Here is an 18,388-nt window from a genome sequence, read left to right as displayed (position 1 = left end):
TGTCTATACTATTTTTTTTTCCAATATATCCTGCCCCTAGTTTCCTTTATTATTAACAAATTATATGAGTATGGTACATTTGTAACTATTAATGAACCAATATTGATAAATTATCATGAATGAAAGTCCATACTTTATTCAGATTTCCTTAGTTTTTACCTCATGTCCCACTTCTCTTCCAGCATCCCATCCAGGATTCCACATAACATTTAGTGGCCATGTCTCTGGGTCCTCTTGGCTGTGACAGTTTCTCACACTTCCTTGTATCTGATGATCTTGACAATTCTCTAGAGCATGGGTTAGGTATTCAATATTTTGTAGAATGCCCCTCTATTGGGATTCGCCTGATGCTTTTCTCATGATTAGAATGAACATTATTAATTTTTACCTTAATCGAAGTTATACATGTGCAAAGTTTAAAAAGGCTTATTAGTACTAACAGACGTATAACGGAAAAGCAGTCCTCTGAACTGTCCCTTGTCACGCTCACTCCCCAGAGTACCATCCTGCAACAGTTTTAGCTGCTTTCTGGCGTTTGCTGCCATATTTCTAAGTCCTATGCTGATCTTGCCTTTCTTTTTTTTTTTTTTTTTAACAGCCATTTGTGATGCTATGTAAATGATAATTAGGTAGGTTATTCCTAGAATCTTACGACTGCTCAGCTCTTCTTCCTCATAAGCAAATGTGAGCAAACGCCAGGGGATGTTCTCAGGGCAGGCCGGGTCTTGCTTGTTTGGGGAGGAATTTCGCAAAACCATGACACCAGATGCCTCCAGCTCCTCTGGACACGCGCCCTCATGATTACAGTTCCTGGCGGGACAGCTGGAGGGTGGGTGCTTTTAAAGGCAGCTGAGATTTGGGCCGTTTTCACAGAATCTTAGCGGCTGAAATCACAGCCGTCTTTCCCTGCCCTCCAAGGGCGAGCCGGGGCGACGCCCGGGGAGATGGGAGCTGCTGGGAGGGGGCGTCGCAGGCGGCCCGAGAGCTCTCCCCGCCGCCTCCGGTCTCATCGCTGGTGCTGGGCCTTCCCGGCCGGGCTGTGGCTGTGGTTCGCGCCTCTGGCTTATCTCAGTGGACCAGCAACCCTCCTGGAGCTACCGCAGGGGTGTGCAAGCGGCCCTGAGCACCCTCATTCTGGGTGGGTGCAGTGATTCCGAGCTGAAAGGGCCCTGGTGCCCGAGTGGGAAGCGGGCAGCATGGACCCCAGTGACTGACCGTGAAAGTGGAAGCACTGGAGTCACTGTTCCCCGAGACCCCACGGGGTTCCAACTTCTCAGCATCGAGAAGGAACATGCGTGGGGACACTTGACCGTGAGCTGCAGAGCCTCTGTTCGGCTGCAAGATTCAATATAAGAGAACGATGTGCCAGGAGCCTCGAGGCCAGTGCGGGTGTGAATAGATGGGCCAAGGAGCCGATGGGATAACAGCGCCTCTGAAATTCTCCCCACGTCCCAGCCTCTTGGCCTTTTGTGATACTTAGAGAAACGTATGTTCATTATTTCAAAATAAATGCTTTTAATACAAACTTATAGCTTGCTATAAAATAATTGCTGTTCTCTATTGGGATTTTTTCTGGGAAGATAAAGATTTATTATCATAAAGAGTCTATAATTAAAGACTATCTTTTATAAAAGGCAGCCATTAAGTCTTTATTTGCTGCAGCCCTTTTTTTTAATTGAAGAGTAAGCGTTTATAGAGTACACATCATCTCTAAAGTACCTTAGCAAACATTAAGCAATTGTTGCACTAGTATTAAGAGGTAATAGCACCTACGTTTTCCAGCTTGGTTCAGGAGAAACCAACATTGAGTGATTTGAACTTAACCTGGGGAGGGGGCGGGAGAAAGGTTTTCATTTTCTCTGCACTGCTGACCGTGTCTCATATACTCTATGTAGCAAGACCTGGGCCTTGGAGTGGATTTTTTAAAGTTTTACAAGAAGAAAAGGGAGCAAAGCGCTTATGATGCTTTTAAACATAAGGAAAACCCAGGAGAAAGGCGGTGCGGGTAGCATGGGATTGAAGAGGAGACCATGGGGGCCTGGGCGCTCGGGCACCAGGACAGACTCCTTGGACCTTGACAGAAGGGACCCCCAGGAAGTCTGGTGGCTTGAGGGGGTCAGCCTCTTAGACTCGGAAAGAGAAGGTGGAGATTCTAAGTCACCACGTGCTCAGTGTACATAAGATAACCGAGAAAATGTTTGCATTTATTTAAATAGATTATTTAACATATTGGCAGATGTTAATTAAAGAAGTGAGCTCTTGTGTCTAAACCACTAGATAATTGCCTTCCTTTACAGAATGTGCTCTGGAGATTTAAATTCTCTCAGCTGAAAGGATCTTCAGATGATGGGAAAGCTCGTGTGAAGCTGCTGTTTCAGAATCTGGACACCAAGCAGATTGAGATGAAGGTAGGAACTCATCCACCTGAGCCCAGCCCCACCCAAGTAAGCCCGAGTGTCCGAGGGTGGACGTGCCATTCCACCGGCCTAGGGAAAACAATCAGAATTGGAGTGTGAATGCTCCTCAGAAATCAGCAAGGATGTCATAAGAGCCCATAGTATGTCTCCTGTTAGAGGCTTTAATATCCTAAAATTGTAATCATCGAAACATTATTTGATTCCACTGAAAATCACAATTTGCTTAGTCAGTATTAGCAGGAAAACAATATTTAAAAATACAGGGGAAGTCAATATTCAAAGGAAGACTTTTACAAACTGCATTAAGTGATGGATTGTCTGTGGTATTAGGAACAAACCACTCTGTTAATTCAAAGGATCTTGACATAGCTTACAAATTCATTGCATTGAGCTGTCATTTTACTATCAGCAACTGTTGATTTTTTCCATACTTTATGTATAACTGTGTTGTCAACAACCCAGTTTTAATATAAACTAAAGACAAACAGAAGGATAAGTTCCATACACAAAACCAAAAGAAAGAGAAAACAAACATGCAAAACCTACAGACACATATTGTTTGGAAACTGATTGTCAGCACTTTGCATGCACTTTTTGATGAAATTCATCAGAGGGACACATCTCATGTGACATTGTTATATCCGAATATTGTGTCAATTTTTAACATCTCTTCACTGCAGTTAATGAGATAATGCACCACATCTACTGTTTAAGTACAACTGAGATTGTGCAGAAACGCTTGACATTCTTGTACGTAGGGAGTGGATACAATCAAAATCAGACCGTAACCACTGTCAAGGCTTTTGGGTCTGGAGGGGTACCACAGGGCAGCCAACGGGGCAGTGATGCTGGCAGGGACACGGGTCCCTGGGCTGTGATGGAGAGGCGGCCACGCTCAGTCACGCTGCCCTGAGCGGAGTCCAGTGGACATTGCCACCAGCAGAGCGGGATCAGAGGAGAGCGGGGAGAGGGAGGGAGGCTGGAAGTGATTGTACCGTGTGTTGGGTCCTTGATCTGCATGGATGCGGCTAGCGCAGCAGTTCCTCCTCTGCTGATGTATTGATTTGCCCTTCGCCCTAGGGACTGCGGCCGGGAGGGGCCCCGGGACCCCTTCCAGGCTCAGGTCCGGTGCCGTCCGTGTGAGCCAGGGGGACGCTTAGGAAGCCAGCCCCCCAGTGCGCCTTGGGATCCTGTGCTCACGGGTTCCAGGGGCTTCGCCAGAGCACCTGATGTCCCAGGACATGCTCACATGACACCTGGATTCCCTTTTCACAGGGACTCCTGTTTCATTCGATTTTAAAGTATTTATTTTTTAATGTTTAGTCAACTCTTGGTTGGCTATCTGTGTTGATAAAGGGAGTAGAGGCATTGGATGATCTAAACCAGACAGTCTGAAACAGATGACATAAACTTTGGGGCATGCGTATTGAAGCAGACTCGGCTTCTTTGTGGCCCTCGGTTTAGGCAGCTTCAGTTTCCATTTTCAGGAAAAGAGAAAGTCCTAGAAAGTTGTGGAGGCCACAGGGGCGGATACAGGATTTGCAGAACTGAAGCTTAAACAGTCTGCAGGTGTCTCTTTATGAAAAAAAATACAAAATTGCAAATACGATAAGCTAACTAGACACAGAAATGAGTGTGAGATACATCAAAGCTCCCAGGAGACCCAAACTGAACCCATGTCCACGTGAACCCTCCCCCCAGATCCCAGGACCTCCGGCAGCCCCCCTGTGCCTCCCCTCCGGGGCCGTGGGGTGCAAGAGAGTAGGGCAGAGGGGGGCCGGGGCCTCAGCAGGTAACACAAGGACCAGGGACCCCTTGCTCAAGCCCCTCCCGGGGCCTTGCAAGTGGGGATAAAACTGGGGACAAAAGTAGTTTCCACGCTGTCACACGGAGCAGGAAACATGCACGTGGAGAGCCTCCAATAAACACGGGCGGCGGTTTGAAGAAACAGCTTCAGGCTGATGTTCTGCGTTTATTACAGCTTGTGAGACAGAGGGAAGGTTGGAAACGCCAGTCGGGAATCTAGAACCCGTGAGAGCACCTGTAGCTACCGCTGGATTTAAACGAAGAGCCGGGCCCTGTATTCTGAATAGGAACCAGGGCTATGGCCGGTGGAAGGGAGAGCAGCGTGATGTCATCAGTGAACCAAGAGTTTCGGAGAAAACTGTTCCTATTAACTGAGCTTTTAGTTACGGGAGTGGTAGTCGGGGAGCAGTTAACCTTTGAGCATTTATTGAGAATCTTGCTGGGATGTTTAACCGATCGCTGCCTCAGGAATGGCGTAAAGAGAAAACGCCGAGTTGCGCTGGAATCCGAGGGAGGATTCTGGGGCTCTGGGAGCACGGAGGGGAAGTTATTTTTTCTATCCATTATTTACAAAAACGTCATGCAATTCCGGGACTTGGGCGGACCCCATAGTGACGCCAATGGCTGGAGCTTTGGGGTTGCAGTCTTTTTTAAAGAAAGTATTTGTTTTCATGTTTTCTACATCTTTCTCCTAAAAAAAGAGTGTAGCATAAACAAGCTTTCTGGAATGAAGGATTTACTTGCCTACTGATCTGCTTAATAGGTTATAAGCGAATTATAGTTAAGTCACAAGGACTGAATTTGGGGTCCACTGCAGGGAGGGATGGTGCCCTTCTACCCCCCGACCCCTTTCCTATGCCCGTTGTTTGTATTTTACGCGTTTCTCTACGATTTCATTTCTGCCTCTAGACTGAGCCATCAAGGGGAGCTTTTCTTTAGCTTTTTATCTTCAGCACTTAGTAGATGTGTTTTAAATGAATAAATTAACGAAGAAAGAAAGAGCAAGTTAGTATTGAAAGAACTACCAGATACACTCACAAAAATTTTTATCAGTTTCCAAGGAAAAAATTGTTCCAATTATCGTGAAAATCCCTGACGACTACAGACCTCTGCACACGGAGGTTTCTGGCGAGCCCAGTTGAGAATCCACGGGGCAGACGTTGGTCCTTGAAGGCAGCACACTGTGTGATGAAGAAGAATTATGTCTTCAGGAGGAACAGAGGCGGGTGTTTTTCACTCTGTGATGACCCGGGAGGATAAACTCCACTGGAAACTATTCCTCGGCGTCATGAGTCGCGCAGACGGTCAGACGTGGACGGCGGGGGCTGAGCAGGGGTACATCACGCCGCTGCCGGCTTCAGCAAGTAACCGTGGCGGCGTCGGATTGTGGAGAGATGGTGGAGGGAGACAAGGCCAGGTTCCTCCTGAAGATGGAGTGAAGCGGGGCCTCGACAGAACAGGAGACACGCGAGTGCAGCCCGTTCCAAATATGGGTCTGAAATTGTCCTTCATCTGTTCTCCCGGAAGCTGGAACGGAACAGAGCTTTCCTTTCTTTGCTCTCCTTTTCCCTTCCTCCCTCCCTTTCTTCCCTCCTTCCTTCCTCCCAGGTCCCCTGCACGGTCGGTCAGTAAGGTGCCCCTCGTCCGCGTGGGGACAGGGAAGGTGCACCAGCTGCGTCCCGCCTGCGTCCAGGTTAGGGCCCAGCACCACCCGGCCGCCTCGCCGTTTCTCACCTGCTGGCCTTTGGCTCCGCTTCTCAGCTTTCTTCCTGGACGTTGTGCTTCCCGTAGACGTTTGCTTGGAAAACATCGGTCAGAGGTTTGCTGGGTCCGAGGGTCTCTGTGCAAGGCTCGTCTTGGTTACGACACCTGCCTGGGGACCCACCCCTCCCTCCAAGCCTTCCTGGGTTGTCGGGCCTTTACCGCGGCCCGGTGGGTGGGTGGATCTTTTATCGCACCCGTTACGTTACAAGCCGCCACTGTGCTCAGCCCTTCGTAGGCACAACTGCCTCATCCCCACAACCAGCCCAGGAGAGGAGCGCTGGCATCACGATGTGTGTTTAATATGGCACAAAACAGATTGTTCAAGTCGGCATAAAGTTTACGTTAACTCACGTAGAAGCCAGAACGACTTCCCCAGACCTCAACACGTGAATGTTTCTTCCACCAAGAGAGTCAGCCTGTCCTTTGAAGCTTCGAAGCCAGGAATTGACTTCTCCTCTCCAGCTATGCGAGCCCTAGGTGGCAGTGCTTCCAATGCAAGGCGGTTCTGTCTACACGGAAGATCAGTGGTTCACTGTAGCCGTGCTATGAATTATCCTCTCTGGATCTCCTGGATAACTTGCTGCAGCTTCTACGTCAGCGATTGCTGCTTCACCTTGTGCTTGAACCCTTCTCCCTGCCCAGCTCCACCCGCTGCATGCCTGCTGGATGCCTCCAGGGCAGCTCAGCCCCCAGCCATCTCCTCCCCTCCACCCGCTCTCGGGCCCCAGCCGCGCCCACTGGACGGCTCTCCTCCAGGGTGGATGAGGCCCGGGTGCCTCTGTGAGGTGTGTGAGGTGCCACCCTGCTCCCTGAGCTCCTGCAGGACGACATCCCCTCCACAGAGCCTCCGTCTCCGAGGGGCACACAGACCAGCAGGCACCAAGGGGGATGCGGCCTGAGAATCTGCTTTTCCAGGACGCTCCCGGATGTGCTGACGCCTCAGGACCGCTCGGTGTAAGAGCTAGTGCACTAGGTTTCTTCTGGATGTTTTGTCAGGAAACGGCGAGGGCCCATTGGGCCAAAGTTTGTCCTGGATTTCGGTGCCAGTTCTGTGACTAGTCAGCCTGTCACCTCGCAGAAGTTACCTAAAACCCTAAAACTTCCATTTCCACCTCTGGAAAATGAACTTGGTGCCTTACTCGGGGTGTCCTGCTTCACTTTTGACCTTTGAGGCTGACCTTTGATGCTCTATTAACAGATGGCTTGAAGAGGACCGGCGTTGGCTGGGTACCGACGTTGTACCGGAAGCCATGTTTTCCCTCCACGGCCTCCTGCGCTGGTTGTGGAGGGAACCACTGTCCCCTCCGCCTGGCCCGGCTCCGTCCTGGGCCGTGTGGGTCACACCCCATGGGGAGCCACTCGGTGGAGTTTCAGGAACTTTGCCAGCCTGTCATCAGTCCGTGGGGAGTATTTACAAATACCAGAGCCATCAGCAAACGCTGCAGCTCAGAGGCCCCGGCACAGCACTGCCCGGGCCGCGGACTCCACGAGTGGGAGACCCGTATCCGATCCCCGCAGTGGGCCTGTGTCCACACTCAGCGGCTGGGCCCCGATCTGAGTCCCCTGTAGAATAACACATGGTAAACTGTGTTCTGTGCGTGATTATCCCTGCTAATTGTCACATTCAGTTATACTCGTTTGGGGCATTTTCTAAGGGAAATTACAGCGTGTATTCACTTATTCTAGAGACTCGTTCATTTATTTAACAATCCTCTCTTGCAAGTATAGCTTTGATCAGCTTCCATCTTGAATTCTTTGGGAAGGACAGTGGTTAAGGCTCCCTTTGAAATACAGTCTGTGTCTGAATTGCTACAGCTGAGTGGAAACTGGTCTCTTAAACGGTTACAGACTTTAAAATTTCCCCCTCGTGCACTGGGCCATTAGATGACAATTAGGGAAAACTAAAAGCCCAGGAGGGCTACCGCTCCTCGGAAGGGCTGTCTGTCATCTCACAGACAGTTTTTGACACATGTCTGCGGTTTGCGCAGCAAGATGGAAATAGGGGTAGTGCCATAAGGAAACGTGATTTCTGCGCGAGGAGAGGTATTGAGGACATCCGGGCAATGTTAACACTTACACGTTCATTGCAAGTGTCACCCTTGTGATAGATGGAACATTCCTGAGAGTAAGGATCATAAAAGAAGAAATGTTTTCTCAAGTTTGGGTGACCTCAGTCCTCATAGTTTGACGAGCCCAGTATAGACCCTCATGGCTTCCTGAGAGGTTTAGCTAATTACGGAAAAGATCAAGGTATTAAAACACTTAAAATTTGATAATTATGCCAAGCCGTAGATCATATTTAAAATCAGTGTTTCAGCCACCATGAAATCTTAAAAGACTTTATAAAAATCGAGGTCATTGGGACAAATAAATTGCAGAGGAAAGTAACCGGGTGACAGGGTTCAGTGGGCGAAACTCACAGAACATGAGACAGAACTTGCTGGCCGTGTGCCCCAGCCTCTAGCTCCACGCTAGCAGCTCTCTGACCTGCCGAGCACGCGGACACACACATCCATGTGCACGAACACTTACAACACACGTGTGCATGCATGCACACGGGCACACATGCATGCAGAGCGTACACACATGGGCACCTAAGTACATACGTTCACACATGTGCACAGGCGCACGTGCACACACGCAGGGTCTAGCACGATTCATTCTGCTAAATTGGGAACACGGTGAGCCCTGCCGTGTGAGAGCTCTGACAGGCTTCAGTGGAGGCCGAAGTCCTGACCTGATGCTGCTGGTCAGGTGACTGAAAACCCAGCACAGATGCAGTCAGGATGCCGAACAGAGGACCTGAGTGCTAACCTATGTTAGTTACAAGAAAATCAAGAATTAAACCCAATTGTCAGGATATCGATGCAAAAATCCCAGAGGACCAGTGTGTTCATGTTACAGCCACCTTTCTTAGTTCGTGTGTGTTTGTACTTGAGCAACTTCCTTGTGGTTCTAAGAACGTAGAATCTGTTACATTTTCTGTCGTGTGTTTTTCTGACATTTATAGTGTGTAAGTACATGCTGTGTTTCCTTGCGGTTCTAAGAACGTAGAATCTGTTACATTTTCTGTCATGTGTTTTCTGACATTTATGATACATAAGTACATGCTGTGTTTCCTTGCGGTTCTGAGAACGTAGAATCTGTTACATTTTCTGTCGTGTGTTTTCTGACATTTATGATACATAAGTACATGCTGTGTTTCCTTGCGGTTCTAAGAACGTAGAATCTGTTACATTTTCTGTCGTGTGTTTTCTGACATTTATGATACATAAGTACATGCTGTGTTTCCTTGCGGTTCTGAGAACGTAGAATCTGTTACATTTTCTGTCGTGTGTTTTCTGACATTTATGATACATAAGTACATGCTGTGTTTCCTTCCAGGAACTGGAGTTTCAGGATCTGACGGCTGTCCTGCACTGCGTCCACTCCTTCATAGCAGCGAGGGTGGCCTCGGTGGATCCGGTGTTTATAGACAGTCAGAGTGTTGCCAGAAAATACATGCACAGAAGCTGAACAGTGCTTCTGTTGAGTGCTGAAATCTAAATTATTTTCTTAAGAAATGAATATTTCCTGCACAATATTGCGACTTTGTGTGGTTTTATAATGATCCTATGGTTGTGATACCAATAAAACATGTCACTAGTTTCCAGAGATGGGTCAGACTTGTTCCATCTGACAAGGAACACAGCCTCCGCTCAGGCAAAGCTGTGGCTGAGAAAACTCGGCTTCCCTGTGAAATAAGGCGTGTCACCACAGTCCTCCAGATCACGTGAAGGTGCCAGCAGCACACACTGCTAAGACCCACAATTCACTTCCATTTCTATTTCCTTACAATCGAAAATCCCAAGAGCTCACCACTTTTATTTTCCCCAAGAATGGAAAGTTTTCCTTTGGATTTCCATCATGGTTTATCCCAGGACATGGGATATAGTTCTCTGTGCTATACAGCAACTAGGGATGATCATACTAAGTGAAGTAAGTCAGACAGAGAAAGACAAATATCATATGATGTCACTTATATGTGGAATCTTAAAAATGATACAGACGAACTTATTTACAAACAAAAATAGACCCACAGACGTAGAAAACAAACTTATGGTTACCAAAGGCGAAAAGGTGGGTGGGAGGGATAAATTGGGAGTTCGGGATTAACAGATACACACTACTATATATATATATAAAGAGAAAGATAAAAAGATGCAGTGGTCATTGACAGCCAACTTGATTTCACTCAGAAAAGCCTTTTCCTCTCAGTGGCCAAGACCCTGCTGGACACAGGGCTGTGGACACAGGATTCCCATCTCAGAAGGCCTTTCTGCCCACCATGGCCACCTTGGACAAGTGAACACTGGGCCACTTGGCAGCCCTACAGACTTGCAGTTGGGGGAAAAGGGACACAGGCCACCCATCAGAAGCACAGCTAAGTCAGAAAGAGAGACGGAATTGGTGAAAACGCACCCTAGAAACTTTGTAAAGCTCCCAACTGGCTAACCCTGGGATAAAACTAGCACAGTATATGTTCTAGAAGATAGCACTACACTGAAGTTAAAAGACTCTAAATCCAGGGAGACAGAGTCAACCGAGCTAGCGTGAGAAAAACGTGGAGGTCTGAGGTGAACAGCTGATGGTAGGTTTATTTATTAAACAAACACTTGTTTAAGGTTCTTCGGGGCAGGCACTGTGGCTGGTCCTACCGCCACAGCAAGAGGAGGCTAGGACCCGGTGCAGCCTGTGGGCTCGGATGAGGCCAGGTGGCCTCAGGAGACCAACGTGACAGGTGACGGCAGCCGAGGTAGCAGCCGAGATCCACCCTCGTGGGTCAGTTCAGACATGGGATGTGGCCTTCATGCTTCCAGAAGAACGTTGGCATATTGGTTCCAAATAGACATCATTTTGTAATATAACACGTTTTGTATAAACTATGACTGTCTACCACAGGTTAAGAATTCTAGAATTTTGTATAGTAATTAGGAAGCTGGTTTACTTTAAAGCCCTGGACCATTCATAAATGTGATGGTAATTGTACCACGTTAGCAGGATTTCCATAATCTGGCTTACAGTGTTCTTTTTTGTGTGTTTTAATTTTAAAACTCAAAGGCAATACCCACATGACTTAGAATTTCCTCACTCTTGATAAAACAGTGCATACTTGGACGTTTGGATAAGAGTGAGTGTCTTATTCCGTTCGGGCTGCTGTAACAGAAACCACAGACTGGGGGTTTATAAACCACAGACATTTGTTTCTCCCAGTTCTGGAGGCCGAAGTCTGAGATCAAGGCGTCTGCAGACTCCGAACCCTCTTCCCAGTTCAGATGGCGTCTTCTCGCCGTGTCCTCACCCGGAGGAAGGGGTGCTGTAAGGTCACCCATCATGAGGATCCACCCGCGTGGCCTCATCAGCTCCCAGAGGCGCTGCTTCCAGACACCAGCACCCTGGGGGCTTGGCTTCCATGCATGAATTTGGGGGGGGCAGAAACAGTCATAGCAATAAGGAAGAACACAAATTTAACTGGCTTTATACAGCTCTTGTATTTTTTTTCTCAAAGTGCTGAGAGTCTGGACAGAATTTCCTGACTTTTTGAAATGCAGGTGACTCACAGTTCTGTCCTAGAGGACATTCTTTTATTTGTTCAAAAAGCACTGATAAATCCCTACTATGCTCAGGGCCATTAACCATTAACTGTTGTAGGTAATTCAGACACAGAGAGTTCAGGGTCATGTGTTCACAGTTGAAGGAACTCCCTGCCCAGCCTTCAGTCTCACTGTCATTCCCCATGTCATTAATTTCTTTTTTTTTTTAATTTTGTTTTTCTCAGTTTTTTTGGTGTCATTAATTTCAAAGGTCAATGGATAGTTGAAGTTCCCAAGCCTGAATGTATTCCAACATGTGCACTGACATACAATCGTTGGTGATGAATAAAACCCCAAACAATGGTGAGAGGAACATGTATAGCTTCAGAATATTCAAGGAAAATATAAACGGCGTTCTAAAAGATAAAGTAAGCTGCTACCTACAGTATGTCTACAGCATCCATTTCAAATTCATAAGTAATAGGCTGAGTGTGATAAATTAACATCGTTTTTATGCTGATAGGTATAGAAATGCCTGTGTTGGTTTAGAACTCTTTTCTCCCCTTGGGAAGAAAAACCACCTTTGAAGACTCTTCAGCCTAACAGACAAAGCAGCTCCACTGTCACCACCCGGCCTCTCTGTTTCTCTCACGCTTTCCCTTTACCTGCCCATTGCGTGCATTCGGGACGCAGGTAGAATAACGCTGAGAAAATCAGCTGTGGAATCAGCAGTCTTCTTCCTGCTCAGGATTTCGGAGCCGTCCAGGGCTTCAGCTCACAGGGTCGGGGGTGAACCGCTCTCAAATGGATTTCTGCCCCTAACCACAGAGTATTCTAGAACCAGGACAGCAGCGGTGAGCCAAGCAGACAAAAATCTTTGCCGTGTTCCCCAAACTGTAGCCACAGTTCCGACCGGGAATCCAGAAGACGTATTCTGGATGATCTGAAACAAGGGAGCGAGGAGTCCAGGACGCGGAATCAGCAACAGGCCTCCTCGGACAAACTGCTCTCGGGGTCAAGGCTTCGGACGCTCTCTCACAAGGTCACAAGGATCCAGTCTGGACAGAGACGTTCTTTACGCCCAAACTGCTGGAATGCGAGGAACCGGAAACCCCCTCGAGTCCAGTTCCTGTGCCGCAGCCGCGTCACCGGCTCCTCCGTGGCGGGGACCTCTGGTCACCTCCACCAGAAACCCTCCTGCCCCTCCGGCCCCGGGACAACCCCGGCCAGCCCCAGGCTTTTGAGTGTGTGTTCCTTTTTGTTTTCACTGACCCGGCTGAATTTTTGGCTGAGTTCATCTTTTGTTATTAGTCGTGGATAATGAATTTTCCAAGTGTGTTACAGACTTACCAACCCACGACCTCTCAGGGAAACAATCCCTGCTGTGTTGGGCTTTTCCTATCTAGTAGAACCAAATGTTGGCCCTTTAGGGGTCTAACTTTCAGCAGAGAATATCTGAAAACATTTAATGCAACATTGTTGACAGAGGAATTCTTTGGAAAGAACAGCACACCTGAAAAGGTGAGCCCTTTAATTGGTAGATTTATCTTTTAAATAGATGCATGTGAATTTTAAACATCTAAACAAAAAGATTGATTAGTGAGCTTTTTCATTCTTTTTTTTTCTCATTTTCAAATTTTAAAAAGAAAAAATTATCATGAAGTAAATTGCATCAAATTACTTCCATCACAAATTGCTGATAGAACATGTAGACGATAGAAAAAAATCACACTTTTAACTTGGGTCTACATTAGCAGAGTAAAGTGGTGAATTAAAAGCTCGTCTTCATAATGGAAGAGAGGCTCTATTTTGGTTTACAGCATTTACACCATCACATGAAAATGTATTCAGAGGCAGGAATTACTCAGTATTTCCAACCCTACAGATCCCTCAGGCTTCGGATTCTAAATTCTATTTCTGTGTTTTGTTGAAGCTGCATACTAACCACGATTCTGCTATATTCCCTTGTTTTGATAAATAGCCTCAGTTCCAAAACGCAGCGTGAGGTAAAATTAGAGCCCCGTCTCCGTGTCGCCCGCAGGGCACCGGGCACTCTCAGCCCAGAAGGGCCAGGGGTCGCGGCCAGGTGACACTGCTCCTGCCAGGGGGGCCCAGAGTTGGCCAGGGGCACAGCCCTACGGCGCGGCCAAGGCCCAGGCCGTAAATGAGCAGGGGCCGTGCCTTCCGAGCCAAACCCAGGCCCGAGCCCTCCTCCCCACTCCCCCTTTCTCCCCAGAATTGAGAATAAAGGCATTTAACCACAGGTAACGCTCCGAGATCAATTTAATGGTATTTCAGAACTGAGCAAACTTAAATGCTTCTGGCGATGAAAGAAAACCAAATGCACGTTTCTAAAAAACTTCCCGAGGGCCGTGGCAGCATGACAGACAGCGGTACAAAAACACGAGCACAGCTTTCCTGAAAAGTGGTTTATATTCTGGCAATGACAAAATAGATAATACAGAATTTGGTTGGAAAAAAGATATATGCTTTATTGGTACCTAACAGTAAATTTACACCACAGTAAGAGACAAGAATATTAAATAATATATATTTTTCCTGAGAAAAAATTTTCTCCTAGAATAAACTGTTCCTTTAAAACTGGAATTCAAAGCGAATGCAAAACAAAAAGAATATCCGCATGTTTCCTTCAGGGAAATCAATATTCCCGATTTCCTCCAGGTAGACGTTGTTTTTTACCTTGACTCACACGCAGAGAGAAAAGCCTGCCTGCCCTGAACACAGTCTTTGTCTCGGATTCGGCCCGAGATTCATGAGCTCCACAAGAATAATATGTGCCTGCACGTGTGTGTACCATAGGTATGTGTGTGCACAGATGTGTGTGTTCCTGCCTGTGTGTGCCCGCATGGGGGCCTACGTGTGTGTGTACACATGTGAGTGTGTACGTGTGTGTGTACGTGTGTGTTCCTGCCTGTGTGTGCGTGTTCCTGCCTGTGTGTGCCTGCATGGGGGCCTATGTGTGTGTGTGTGTAAATGTGTGAGCATGTGTACATGTGCGTGTATGTGTGCGTATGTGTGTTCCTGCATGGGAGCCTACGTGTGTGAGTGTGTGTGCATGTGTGTGTGAGTGTGTGTACGTGTGTACATGTGTGAGTGTGTGCGTACATGTGTGAGTGTGTGTGTACACGTGTGTGTGTGTGTGTAAGTGTGTGCACGTGTGTGTATGGAGCAGGAGGGAGGCAATTTCAGAAATAAACATGGATTCTGTCTCCAGAACCTGGAACCTGGAGAAGTGAGGACACAGCAAACGTCTACCAGCCCCACCCCTTCCCCGGGGCAGACTCTCCATTTGAGGATCTTCTAACTGAGAACCGAAAACAAACGTCGCCATCGGGTCGGGTGACGTGGAGCGGCTCGGACACCAAGGGGCTCACAGTCACAGAGCCGTCCCTGATCCGCGGGGCCGGGTGCACCCTCCAGGTACGGTGACAAGCAGGTGACGGGAGGGGCTGGGGAGAGCGGGGGTCGGGCTCGGGGGCCCCTCCTGCCTCAGTGCCCGGACGCTGACCCCGGGGGAGCCTGGCTTCTTCCTCTGAGCTTCCGGGACCCCCACGGCAGGGCTGGGATCCGGTGCCCCGAGGCTCGCTCGGCCCGAACCTTTGACCCCTGCGGCCAGGGGCGTGGGCGTCCCGCTCCTGAGGCCGGAGGCTCAGCTGCTGCTTCCTCGGGCTTTTATTCTGGGAGGTCCGGCCTCTCTTGGGTCAGCAGACGCTGTCAGCACTGGAACGGCCTTAGGTCATTGCTGACAGTGACCAGGGTCAGCAGTGACAGAGACAAGGCCAGCGGTGACAGTGACCAGGGTCAGCAGTGACAGTGACAAAGGTCAGCACGGACAGGGACGGAGGTCAGCGGTGACAGTGACCAAGGTCAGTAGTGACAGTGACCAGGGTCAGCAGTGACAGTGACAAGGTCAGCACTGACAGTGACCAGGGTCAGCAGTGACAGAGACAAGGTCAGCACTGACAAGGATGGAGGTCAGCAGTGACAGTGACCAGGGTCAGCAGTGACAGTGACAAGGTCAGCACTGACAGGGACGGAGGTCAGCGGTGACAGTGACAAAGGTCAGCACTGACAGGGACAGAGGTCAGCGGTGACAGTGACCAAGGTCAGCGCTGACAGGGATGGAGGTCAGCGGTGACAGTGACCAGGGCCAGCAGCGGCCACGTGGAGGGCGAGCCCTGTCAGCGCCGAGGGTCGGGGCTGGCCCTGCGGGGGGCGAGGCGGGCGTGTGACCCCGTTTCCCCGTCGCGGCCGTCCTTGCTGGGCCTGGGTGGAGGCCGAGCCCTCCCCACTCCCCGAGGCAGAGCAGGTGTCCTGGCGCTCCCACGCCCGCCGCCCTGGGCTCCGGCCCCGGAGGAGGCTCCGGGAGGACCCTGAAGCAGCAGGTGTCCGGCGCTCCCTGTGCACTGGCCCGTCCTGGAGGATGAGGGTGGAATGATCTAGGGCCTGTCCTCAGGGGCGGTGGGGGCAGGGACCCCAGCAGGACGACGGGGAGGGGCTTCCCTCGGGGAATTAGGTTCTGCGATGGTAAGAGAGCTTGACAAAATAAATCTTAAAATTAATAAATGAGGGCTTCTCTGATACAGGAGCATGAGAACAGCATTCCCGCCCACCCCTGGCCAGAGATTCCTCCCCCCGTGCTGTGACTTTGGGTCCCCAGCCCTCCTCGAGGCCAAGTTCAGCTGCCTCTCCTAGACCCGCCCGGCCGGCTCCACCGAAGGCAGGACGGGACCCGGGGGTCAGCCTGTGGGGCTTGAGCACACACGTGGGGAGCCTTGGTCGCCACATCACACGGGAGGACCTCTGGGGACACAGGACCAGCAATGGACTCAGACAGGCACGTACGTCCCAAAGCGTGCCATGGGGCTGAGGGCCCCTTGGGGACGCTCAGACTTTGGGGAAGGGATTGCACCCTGGAAAGTGCCCACTGGACCCCATGGTGGGTACGGGAGGGCTCCTAGGGTCTGCGCCGTCCCAGAGGACGGGCTTCCCGTGACGCAGGGGATGGAGGTGGGCCCCGGGGCCGCGCCCTCGGACGGATCAAGGGCTCTGTTAATCTCTTCCCTTTGACCATGAGTTCATCTCGTGAGCTGTGTCTCACCCGTGTTTCGAGCGAGCAAATACAAACTAAGAGGCTTGATTCTCCTGCGGTAACGAGGGGAGAGACTGCCCCCTCCTCCTTTTTCGTAGAGCATGGACTTTGGAAAACTTGGAACTGTAAGTTCTTTCTCCTTCTCTTTGAAATGTAGATAATTTCCTTTTAAAGCTAAATAAGGCTTCTTGCCAGCTTTACAGCCCAGGAACATCTTTCTCAAGGGCTTGGAAACATCTCTGAACTGCGAGGTCAAGGAATAAGCCTTGTCTCCCGTCCTGGGAGGGAAGAGCCCAGCTTCAGAGGGCCTCAGAAAATAACTCTGTTTATTTAGTTCACTGCAGTAATCGTTACCAGCTGTACTGTCTCAACTACATTCACAAATGTGAGAAGACAAATGCTTTGTCCACCTGTGCTAGTAAAATTCACTTTTCTCTTATACACTGAAAATTGTCAGTTTATTTTATATACAGATACTTTTAGCACACAAAATATCAGGTATTTGCCATCACATTGAATAAAAGGGAACGCACATTTTTATTTATTTATTTATTTATTTGTGGCTGTGTTGGGTCTTCGTTTCTGTGCGAGGGCTTTCTCTAGTTGCGGCAAGTGGGGACCACTCTTCATCGCAGTGCGCGGGCCTCTCACTATCGCGGCCTCTCCTGTTGCGGAGCACAAGCTCCAGACGCACAGGCTCAGCAGTTGTGGCTCACGGGCCTAGTTGCTCCGCGGCATGTGGGATCTTCCCAGACCAGGGCTCGAACCCGTGTCTCCTGCATTGGCAGGCAGACTCTCAACCACCGCACCACCAGGGAAGCCCGGGAATGCACATTTTGACTCACTATTCTATTGCTCATTATTAAATAATCCATGGGTTAAATCGGCAGAGGTAAATAAAAATCACCCTTTAGCCCACCTCCAGCCCACTAATGTGAGGAACTGTGACCTTGTTATTCCACCACGAGAAACAGAAAAGAGGCAGATGCTCACCGTGTCAGGTGATGACCATCACTCGGAGAATCACGCTGACACAAACGCGTCCTGACAAGGTGGGAGCTGCCACGTGGTCAGGCCAGGCCGTGCGGTGTGGTGTCACTGGGGCCGGGAAGAGCCCCCCGGGGGCAGGATGAAGATGCCCCGGGAGCCGGGAAGGGGAGCTCAGAAAGGACGCGGCTGTGAGAGCGGCCCCGCCCGCAGGCCACGGTCGGGGTCGGGACACCCGCGTTGCTCTGGGTGAGACGGAAGGCAGCCGGAGGGGGTGGAGCCCAGGGCAGCAGACAGCCGCCCTGCTCGTGATCCTTTCGTTCAGACCCAGCAGCGACTGGGTGTCTGACCGTTGGCGGGAACTTCCGCATCTCCGAGCCTCAGTTTCCTCATCTGGAAATAGAAACGATGGCAGATGCCTCGTAAGGATGCCACAGGGGCTGCACACGGTCATACACGTGCAGCGTCACGTCCTTTATCCAGGTGCCTTGCCTGGAAAACCAGTGCTTCCATGTTTGCTACAGCATGTTGTCTCTGTACATTCTCTGAATTAGGTGATTATTATTGCTTACCAGGGAAGTTACCCCCTTTTGCCACAAGAAAACACAACCTGAAACGCGGGGCTTCTGGCTGGAGAGCCCTTTTCAGCCTGGACACCGTGGACTTTAATTTCCATGCTTCATACAGCACTTGACCTTCTGTCCTTGTTAGCAAGCTTCTTACATTCA

General features: G+C 49.6%; 1 protein-coding gene across 12 annotated transcripts in view; it reads left to right on the top strand.

Annotated features, from left to right (window-relative positions):
* Positions 1-17,206, top strand: part of SNTG2 (syntrophin gamma 2) — a 221,886-nt gene extending 204,680 nt beyond the window's left edge. For 9 of the 12 annotated variants that reach the window (XM_082356512.1, XM_082356519.1, XM_082356521.1 and 6 more), the window contains 2 exons: positions 2,298-2,408; positions 9,372-9,641. In XM_082356512.1, coding sequence (XP_082212638.1) covers positions 2,298-2,408; positions 9,372-9,503 — 243 coding nt within the window. In that variant the 3' untranslated portion in view covers positions 9,504-9,641. Of the gene's footprint in view, positions 1-598; positions 2,409-9,371; positions 9,642-14,795; positions 15,697-16,167 lie in introns of those variants that run through there. The other 3 variants (XR_014234716.1, XM_082356518.1, XR_014234717.1) reach the window with 3 other exon arrangements.
* Positions 17,207-18,388: the final 1,182 nt, after the last annotated feature.

This window comes from Balaenoptera borealis (genome assembly GCF_965194805.1).
Source record: "Balaenoptera borealis genome assembly, chromosome: 15".
Lineage (NCBI taxonomy): Eukaryota > Metazoa > Chordata > Mammalia > Artiodactyla > Balaenopteridae > Balaenoptera > Balaenoptera borealis.
Note: the sequence above shows the minus strand (reverse complement) of the source record. Positions and strands in the feature narration are given on the sequence as shown.